The following is a 10,000-nucleotide window of genomic DNA, read 5'->3' on the forward strand; positions in this document are numbered from 1 at the left end:
ATTAGTCTTTGCTCTCGATTAACAATAGTATTTTGTTGTCATCTTTTCAAGTCAAATACGTCTCTTTCCTCAATTCTAAAGAGCTACACTTATGTATATGATCTCAAATTAATTGTTGGCTTTATGAATCTATCATGATATCTCTAAATAGTCTATTCTATAAACAGCATTTGAAATTGCTTCAGCTTTTAAGTAATGAAAATGATTGATTTGAAAACAACCGATATACTTATCATTCTCTATCACATATTCCCTGATTTTTAATTCATGAAATTTTGTTTTAATAATTTTGGCTTAGTGCTAAGTTCAAATATGCATACTTGATATAAGTATTTTTAAAAATCTAAGTACAATATATTTTGCAATGTAAAATTTCACTTCAAACCAAGATCTAGACTTGACTAGAAAACTGAAAAAATTGTAGACAATAACCACATTATTAAGTTTGTCAATAGGGTGACTTGCCTAAACAACAAATGAAAAATTGTGCCTAAATATAAAATTACATTCAAATGTGTTGACAGAAAATATAAATGTCTTTAATACTAGAAGACATACTTTATACAATATATTCCTATATGTTCTGAGCACCATAATCACAATGAAACCTTGGTAGACCATAATAAGTTAAAAGACAAACAAATCAAGCTACAACTATAGGCCTGTGACAACCAACACATATTCTATATAAAAATCTGAATTTTCATTACTAACTCATTCTTGTTTCATTATAAATTCCATATCCTAAAATGGAATGCAACCTCTTAAAATCTCATCTAAGCGTTTGGTTATGTCTTGCAATAAAATATTATAATCTCAAATATATCATTCATTAACCCCACTCTGAAACTCATCTATTACATAATCATATTAGGAGGGTAAGCACTACATACCTGTGTGCATGTCAGGTACTTATGCCTCAGTTATCTCTCAAACAGAGAGTGCAGACTGTTAAGCTCCATGATGCATTTATACAGATGCTTTGAATATTAATAAAAAAACAACAACATGAAACTAAATGAAAATTTTGATGAACAACCTACACTATGGTTCCTTCCTTAAGCTGAACCAAAGTTCCCCCAATACTTCTCAAACTAGCTGATATATTCAAAGGTCATGATATACCAAACTATACCTTACAACCTTCAGGAATGGACATTGAACTAAAGACAAAATAATTCTCCAGGTTTGGCGCAACATCTCATAAGCATTTGGCACCTTCAAATCCTTCACAAATTAAAGAAATGAAATAAATTTCATACAACACGAAGGACACACTGTTAAAATCGCAGGTCGCACAATATTATAAAGCAGACTTCCTCCAGTAAAGCTATATTGGTCCACATGAAGGCAACATAATTATCTTATGTAAAACATAATAACCATAGGTAGAGGAGATAAGTAATGCCAATTAAAGATCACGATCAGAATAGTGTCTCTGAGATCAAGCCTTTCCATGACTGTAACATCATAATATATAAAGATATTTGATCATTTTTGTAATCTACAGTTCACTCATTGTGTCACACAAACTGGTTAGTCTGCCCACTAAAATGTGTGCTAATAAATCCATCCCATCCCAAGCTTGCATACAAAGCTGCCTTTCACATATTGCACAAAAGATCTTTGAAAAGTTTAATTGTAATTTATATATAAAAATATATATATATATATATATATATATATATATATATATATATATATATATATATATATATATATATATATATATATATATATATATATATATATATATATATATGTATATATACACACACATGAATACATATATATATATTTTTTTTTCTTTTCTGAAATCACTTAATATATTCTATGAAAATATAAGCGCAATCTGAAGCTAATTTTCAAATAACATGTGATGTCATCTTTCTTTTTTCCTATATAGGTTCCTAATAATGCACTCTTCTTAAAATCAGATTAGCCATATTGTATTAAACTTCTCTAGATGAACTTCCGAATAGGCTTATATTTCTTGTCTGGGTCAGGTAAGTAGTATTTCATCCACACCTCAATAAATGCTGCCTTTCGAGCCCAAGGCTTGAAGTGGCCATTCCAGTGTAGCAATTTAGCAGTGGTAATAAAGTCCTTGGAATAACTAGCTCCTGCTGTAACTCCTGCAACACAAATTGTAAATTATAATACAATAAGTCAAATAATACCTTAGCATATCATCAAAGGTAATTCCTATTGCTATAAAGCATTATTCAAATAACAATGTTAACTTTCTTACTCTTACCTAAGTCACCAACATGCCATAGGTGTGGTAACTGAACTGTCTTGTGATAAAGGACAATCAACATGGCTGCTTCTGCTTCATCTGTTTCTGGTTCCTGTCCATAGATTGGTTGTCTGGAAGCAAAATATGCCCTTCTTATTCTAATACCAAAATCAAATTCAAATTTAACTAGTGTACACACACACCTACAAATGAGTTGCATCTTACCATTATCATTGAGGAGTATAATTTTTTTTCATGGGATTATTGTAGGTTATAGGACAACCTAACTCTTGCAATGATTATCAAATTGAGCACATGGATTATGCATTACTACTGTGTACTAACCTTCTACTACTGCTCATCACCCAGTCTAATAACTGCATGGTAACGTTTTCTGCCTTCCATTTTGTCATATTTGCTACAAAGACATTTGTGTTAAATGTGCATGCCATAGGCTTAATCTTGTTTCCTTTGAGTTTTGGGTGCTGGAGGTTTATGTGCGTTGAGTAACGGGGTTTTGCCATGTTGAAGCGCTTGGACACCGAGGTGCAATCCTCAGAGAAGGCTCCGAGATGATTCTCATCCAGTGGGACATTATTCAGCTCTTTGATGTCACCTGTGAGAGAGAGGATGTTTTTTAGTCATCTGAACATGATACCTGAAGATTCATTTGTTATTAATTTCATTACAAAAAGAAAAAGAACAACAAAAAGGAAATGCACTTAAGAAATCTAGCCAATACCTAGTAAAAACCTGGACCAGTAACAAAGCTTGAGAACATATTAAGTAAACCTTAAATATACTTTCATTTTATATGTTAAAAATGGGAGATGCAGAAAAGAAAAACGATGTAGGTATTAATTTTTCATGTAACAGAAACATATTTAGCATGAGCTGAAATAACAGGTCCAAAAAAGAAGAAAAAATCTGAACCATACCAACACACACACACAAACTTACATTTGATTTTCAGATGCTATTCTTCTTTATGAAATTTATTTGGCAAATGATTCAATTATTTACTTTACTGAAATATATATCTTATGTATACTATAACAAAATTACCAAAAAATATACTATTTTACTTAATACTCTTTTGTTTTTTAAACAAATTATCATCCTGTATGGAAACTACAGACAGTGTCTCATTTGTGAACAGCACTCGAGTAATATGCATAGGCTTGCAACATTTACCATAGATTTTCATGTATTCCTACTGGAGAACAGGCAGTAGCAAAGGTAGCAGATGTAACAGGATGTTCTGAACTCAACAGCATCACATACACAACACAATATCTCATCTCTCTTTTACATAGTATACCTCTAGACATATGTCCACATATGTATTGTGCTTTTCTATCACTATTATATATACAATAATGTATAGTATTAACATCCTAAATTCTTATATGATATAACCAGGTATGGTATCAAATCAATACAGCTTCACTACAGTATGCTATAAAGCAACATTTCTTAACCTTTGGGTCAAATAAGATTATTGATTGAGTTGTTGATGTATAATGTCTGTCTTTAATAAAGTCAAACTAGATGTCATTGGATCTGGTACTTTCCTATTCTAAAACTGTAGATGGTCACTGAATATCTGACAACTAATCAATACATGTGGGTGCATGTTTGCATATATGTGTGTTTAATATGAATTTCAATAACAATCAATCCCACTTGGGATAAATCACTTGAAATTACTCACCCTGTACAATAACATCTGAATCCAGGTATAAAAACTTGCCCTCCAATTCTGGGAATATCGAGAAGAGGTAGATCTTGGCAAAATGCGGCTTCCCCTTGGGCATTTCTGGCGAATGTGGCCGGATGGTGTAGTTTATTTTGTGGAGTTTCGTTTTCAGTATCCATTTCCTACAGTAAAGTAAATTAAAGTAACAAAAAAAGAAAAAATAAACAAAGAAAAAAAGTTTGTAACGCACAGGTAATATAACAATGACTGAATTACCACTAGACAATTCCTTCCATTACTAAAAGACAGCTTTATATCATGTTATTTAACCCTTCTGTGAATGATGTGGCTAGTCTTGGAAGGGTTAAATACAAATAGAAAGAAATATGAGTATCCCTTTACCTTTCCGTAAACTAATCACAAATGAAGACAAACAAACCTGAAATCTGGAATGATAATCTTGGGCACAGTTATAAAAAAGTGGACAGCAGACTTTGTATTTGCAACTACACTGTTGATCACTGCCATTACACCCAGTAGGGTCTCTGCATCACCAGAGATCACCACATTAATTGATGAATCTGAAAAAAGTATGTATACTCCTTTTAGTGATTCTTTCAATCATTCCAGGAGAAAGTAAATCATGAGCACATCATGTGTAAATGGCAAGTCACCTTTAATTTCTAAGAATTTTTACTTTCATGTTATGAGTTTTGTTTGTACTTGCATTGTCATCTCTTAATGATAATTTCAGAAATACTTAGTTTTAAGTATGAAGTAAATATTAAAAAGCTGAACCAAAAATTAACAATGTAAGAGAAATAATAATTCTCTAATTACCAGTGGATAAGATCTGAACTTAGTCTAAAGAACGATAAAAAGGAACTTTTAACTGATTAATATACTTATTCAGACAGTTAACTCTACTAATAAACTTTACTCAAAATTCTAATTTACTGATATTTGCCATTGCCATCTCTGTCATCTATTTACTTTTGTGTCAATGATAATACATAAACTTACCAGACTTTTTGGTTTCATTCTTTTTTGTGGGTACAACTAGGTCTTTCATCAATGTTGTATTTATTGTTTTTGATTTGTTTTTATTGCTTAAATGTATTGCATCTAATATTTCCTTGATTAACATCTGTAAAATAAGAAAACCTTTAGTTGGCCTTTTTTCAAAGTTTATATGGGATATTTCAAAGCTATATTAACCTCAAGAGACTATTCTAACAAAAGCAATACTGCATTAACAGGAGTTAACCTAAATTAAAAACATAAATCACATCTTGTGATCTAAACTTGGTATCACATTTTTCAGTAGTCCTTCTAGCATCTTTTCATTTTATATAAAGATATCAACTTAAACACATACAATTTTCTTTCAAAATAAAAAAATATATACATCCTTACTTTGCTCTTTACTGCTCTTGCCATGGGAATGTTTGCCTTTCCACCTGTTTCTGCCATGTGTTGAGCAGCGTTAATATCTCCTGGCTGCCACTTCAAGGACGACATTACATACACAAGTAGTAATGACCAGCAAATGCCAAGGATTACCACACCTGTCAAGGGACATTTTCTTGTAATGTTATGAAAGATACTAGTCTACTGAAGTTAATCATAATCATGTAGAATTAATGTGTGTATGTTTTAATCAGTGAAATTATATATGACAATCTCTATAAAATTTTCTAATCCAGTATGAAGAAATGAGGTACTATATTCAGGATACAATGATTTAAAATGATTTTCACACTAATTCTGCACATTCAATATAACATGGGTATGCAATATTTTAGTTATACTAAACTATTAAGTCATAATCCTAAGAATGATCACCTCGACTTTCTAAATGGTTATGCTTTTGGTAAAATTATTTTCTAGAAAAACAGACATCTTATGCAGTTTAGAAGATTAATGGTAAGGGATCATTTTCCAGTATCTATATACATCAAAATTTATCAAGAAAGAAAAAGAAAGCAATGATGACTAACCTTTTAACTTGGTGAAACCAGCTGTACAACAAGTACAGAAAATTTACACTGTCTCCAAGAGGAATTTTCAGTTTTTTTTTTATCCTGAAGAATTATGGAGTACCAATGTCCTTCCAAGGATATTTTAATTCCTTGTATCATTTCCTTATAAATGACAATTGCACAAAAATGCCACAAAAGCATGATGTATTTGGTTTTCATACGGCAGGAAAAAAATGTGCTAGAGGCGGGAAATCATACAATAATTTCCATTTTGTAAAATGTGTATAATGTGTAGTACAGGTATACTTTTTTTGGTGCATTCAGTTACAAAATATTGTATTCTATCTACACATGGTAGATGAATACTAACATATAAATTTTCACTCAGAGTTTTAGTTCCATTAAGATATATTTATAAATAGCTTAGTCAATACTTATAATAATTTTTACAAACTATATTATTGTTTTATCTACCATTCTAACTATCACACATTTTCTTTTAGCATAAATGCAATGTAACTATTCTAGAATACAATGTCAATTTGGGTGTTTATACAGAGAAGGACCACAACAAGCAATACCCATCATTTCTGCACTTTGACCTCCAACAATAGAAAACAGACCTCCACTAGTTATACTCTGGACCGAATTTGACCATAAATTACCAGGCAGGTCTAAAACTTCTGTCTCTCTAGTATATGTAGTGGAGGTTTATTAATTGCTGAATATTGAAAATTGAATAGTTGAAGCCACCACATCACATGATGAGTTACTGTGCAAATATTGAGGCCTTACTTTTCACAGATTTTAATTTATATCTACTTATAATAATATATATATTTTTTTTATACCTGCCTGTAATAGTAATGTTCATTAATGTGTTCTTTATGACCACTATACTATATATTTCTCTTTTGCCACATGGGCCTATAATAGAAAATTACCTTATTTTGTCTTTGAATTACCGACTTTTGTTTGTGAGAAATATTAATATCATCAAATTAATACAGTGATACTCTGTAAAGGCTGCTGATTATAATACACACATATAATGACACTTGCCCCCCAAAAATTGAAGTAACACCTTGATCATCTATCCACGTCTGGAAATACAATTACGAACAAAAGCTTAAGTTTAATCTAAATAAAACGTTTCTTACGGGACATCACATGCCTGGAGTGGTGCAGAGTAGTGTGGAATCAAGAGACAAGTAACAAAAGAAAACAGAGAATTTTACTTACAAAATTTTAGTCTAACGTGAGCCATGGTCCCGATGTATCAGTTCAAGTGTTTCTAGGGCACGGACACGTCACGACTGTGTCACAAGGATGCCCAGTCAGTTCCTACCGCTTGGCACCTCCCTTGGCACTCGCACCCTCACCCACAAGGAAGTTTACGAAGTTCGATTGTGTGAGACCCGTGTTCAATGTATCTTTGCTTTGTTATAACACGATCATGAGTGCCTCTGTTTAAAAATACAGTCCTTTAGTAAATAACCTAGTGTAATTTCTTTTCTTATGTGAGATTTCTGTATAAACATCTAGATATATAACGGCATTGATGAAATTGAAGCCAACGCCAAAAGCGCGAACGATTCTCAGATGTAAACACCAGCCGCTTCGTGTCACGGGAAAAAATAATATTGTTATTCCATAACTGGCAACCACTCTGATTGTCCTGGATAGTTAATAATTGTGTGTGTATTAATAAACTGAAGTTATTTGTTAAAGCTTAAATCTTTAAGATTTTGTGATCTGTTTAATGTATAGCTAAAAGACCCTTTGATCTTCAATAGTAGATGTATACGCGTAGAACAGTAGCTATTATTTTCTGTCACACTGTAATTGATATTGATTTAACTTCTAAATTTATTTTCTAAGATATTTTAAGGTTCACGACTGCATGGACGTTTGTTTTGTTTGAGGTATGAGTTACCAGGGGAATACAGATATCTTTTAATGCACTTTTATTATTTCCACTGATATTGAAAGGCAGGAGAGGCGAAATGAAAAAAAAAAAACATTGTATAATAGTTGATTAACTTTAATAATTTAATTATATATAAATTAAATCTGACCATCTCTGATAAATAAATTACAAAGTTACACTGACATAAAGCAACTTAAAATATTTTACAGTTAGTAGTGACTCCATAAATTAATACACTTGTACTCTCAATGAAAACGGAAATGAAGTGTTGGTGAATATATACATGTTTTCCAACGCAAATGTTAGGTGTTGATTGTGTAAGTGGTAATCTATAAAATATATGTTCATGCGATGTTACGTTGTATGAAGTAATGATCAATATATTAAAGAGTGCAAAGCATGGTGATCAGATCATTTCTCATTTCTGGGCTAAAAACGAGTAATAGCAGTAACGTAATTTGAAAATACACAGTGAAAGACGAGACATTCTCTCTCTCTCTCTCTCTCTCTCTCTCTCTCTCTCTCTCTCTCTCTCTCTCTCTCTCTCTCTCTCTCTATCTATCTATCTCTCTATCTCTCTATCTCTCTCTCTCTCTTTCTCTCTCTCTCACACACACACACACACACACACACACACACACACACACACACACACACACACACACACACACACACACACACACACACACACACACACACACTCACCCACTCACTCCCCAAGGCTACAGCCACTCAGTTGCATCACCTTGATCAAGCATGCATAGCAAACCTCATAGGGAAAAATCAAACTCGGTCATACTTTCAACCACACCCACACACGCTTAAATCAGAAGATAAAGCACCATATGAGAAGGACATATTTGATAGCCTATGAGCCGCTATAGGATAAGTAAAATAAATAAAATGTTAGTATCAGTAACACCAGTGCTTGTAGCAGTAACGGTAAATGACTGTTACGTAGATGAATAGAAATAACGAGGAATAATAATAACTAAAGCAACTAAATTACGAGTGGTTTTTTACGTAAGTGGAAATAGTAATGTTGGAAGAAGAACATGAGGTCGAAGAGAATTGTTATGACTCCGAGACCAAACTTGCTGAAGTTGTTGAACACGGAGATCCAATCGTCTGGAAAAAATAACATTTCTTTTTAAATGATATTCAGCCGGTTCACACCGGTTCATAAGAATATATTCTTGGAGTTTCATTAATCCCGAGAACCGGTTGTTAGTTTAAATCAGGAGCTTTAATTTTTTTCCCCTATTACACATCTTATTTTGTAGACCCCACATAGATCTGTTACTGGCTTTTGATAGTCAAAAACACGACTAAAACCAGATTTGATGTCGGGTGGATCCGATATTTCCCAAGTTAATTTGAGTTGGTAACACCGAGTCTCAGTGAGGAAGGGGAAGGGAATGTGGCATCATTGATTCGTTTTGTTAATAGCTCCATTTCTGTAAACACCGTTGTAGCAGGCAGGATTTTTCTGAGGCTGTATTTATAATCTAATGTAATCACTTTCACTAAAAAAAATCCCGTCACATTCATAATCATGTGGGAAGTGTCCTGAAAAAAAATCCATAATCCTGTGATTCCTCAAACTGGTTAAGGCTAAAAATATCATCAACACTATTGCTGTCAGTTCTGCCGAGGCAGAAAGAGGCTTTTCAAAAATGAACATATACACAAATAAAAGAAGCCGCCTTACAGTGGAAAATGTAGCAAACTTGATGGTAATTAATATTATTGGTCTCCCATTGGATCTATGGGCTGCCACTCCTTTTGTCAAAACATGACTTAGAAAAAAAAAAAAAAAAAAAAACAGTGCTGATGGTAACAGTGTGAAAAATGAGCTAAAGACTATGATGACAATCAAATGTCTAATTGGATTTTTTTAAAATTAAAGAGTATGTATGTGTATTATATATAAAACTTTGCATATCTGACTATTTGTATCTATCTATCTATCCATCCATTTTCTATCTACCCGTTTATCTTTCTATATACCTATCAATCTTTCTATGTAACTCTTTCTCTTTCTCCTCTTTCCCTTTCTCTCTCTCTCTACATGTGTGTGTGTGTGTGTGTGTGTGTATGTATATATATATATAATATATATATATATAATATATATATATATATATATA

General features: G+C 32.3%; 3 protein-coding genes across 3 annotated transcripts in view; all 3 read right to left on the reverse strand.

Moving 5' to 3' along the window:
- Nucleotides 1–7,302, reverse strand: part of LOC122249030 (glycosyltransferase 8 domain-containing protein 1) — a 7,564-nt gene extending 262 nt beyond the window's left edge. Inside the window, exons 1-8 of the mRNA XM_086553905.1 lie at nt 7,163–7,302; nt 5,355–5,506; nt 4,962–5,085; nt 4,378–4,519; nt 3,954–4,120; nt 2,585–2,855; nt 2,258–2,370; nt 1–2,135 (exon numbers count right to left, since the gene is read on the reverse strand). The exon at nt 1–2,135 is cut by the window's left edge and continues 262 nt beyond it. Coding sequence (XP_086410031.1) covers nt 1,963–2,135; nt 2,258–2,370; nt 2,585–2,855; nt 3,954–4,120; nt 4,378–4,519; nt 4,962–5,085; nt 5,355–5,506; nt 7,163–7,187 — 1,167 coding nt within the window. The 5' untranslated portion in view covers nt 7,188–7,302 and the 3' untranslated portion in view covers nt 1–1,962. The remainder of the gene's footprint in view (nt 2,136–2,257; nt 2,371–2,584; nt 2,856–3,953; nt 4,121–4,377; nt 4,520–4,961; nt 5,086–5,354; nt 5,507–7,162) is intronic.
- LOC122249032 (uncharacterized) overlaps nt 1–7,304 on the reverse strand; it is a 25,249-nt gene extending 17,945 nt beyond the window's left edge. The window contains exon 1 of the mRNA XM_086553906.1: nt 7,163–7,304. The gene's annotated coding sequence lies outside the window, so the exon portion shown is untranslated. The remainder of the gene's footprint in view (nt 1–7,162) is intronic.
- Nucleotides 7,305–7,980: 676 nt separating this feature from the next.
- The window catches only part of LOC122249029 (cystinosin), a 7,118-nt gene continuing 5,098 nt past the window's right edge, over nt 7,981–10,000 (reverse strand). Inside the window, exon 8 of the mRNA XM_086554374.1 lies at nt 7,981–8,978. Within this exon, the coding sequence (XP_086410500.1) occupies nt 8,851–8,978 (128 nt within the window). The 3' untranslated portion in view covers nt 7,981–8,850. The remainder of the gene's footprint in view (nt 8,979–10,000) is intronic.

Source organism: Penaeus japonicus, unplaced genomic scaffold, assembly GCF_977035675.1.
Source record: "Penaeus japonicus unplaced genomic scaffold, GWHDUDI00000001_assembly GWHDUDI00000029, whole genome shotgun sequence".
NCBI classification, from domain to species: domain Eukaryota; kingdom Metazoa; phylum Arthropoda; class Malacostraca; order Decapoda; family Penaeidae; genus Penaeus; species Penaeus japonicus.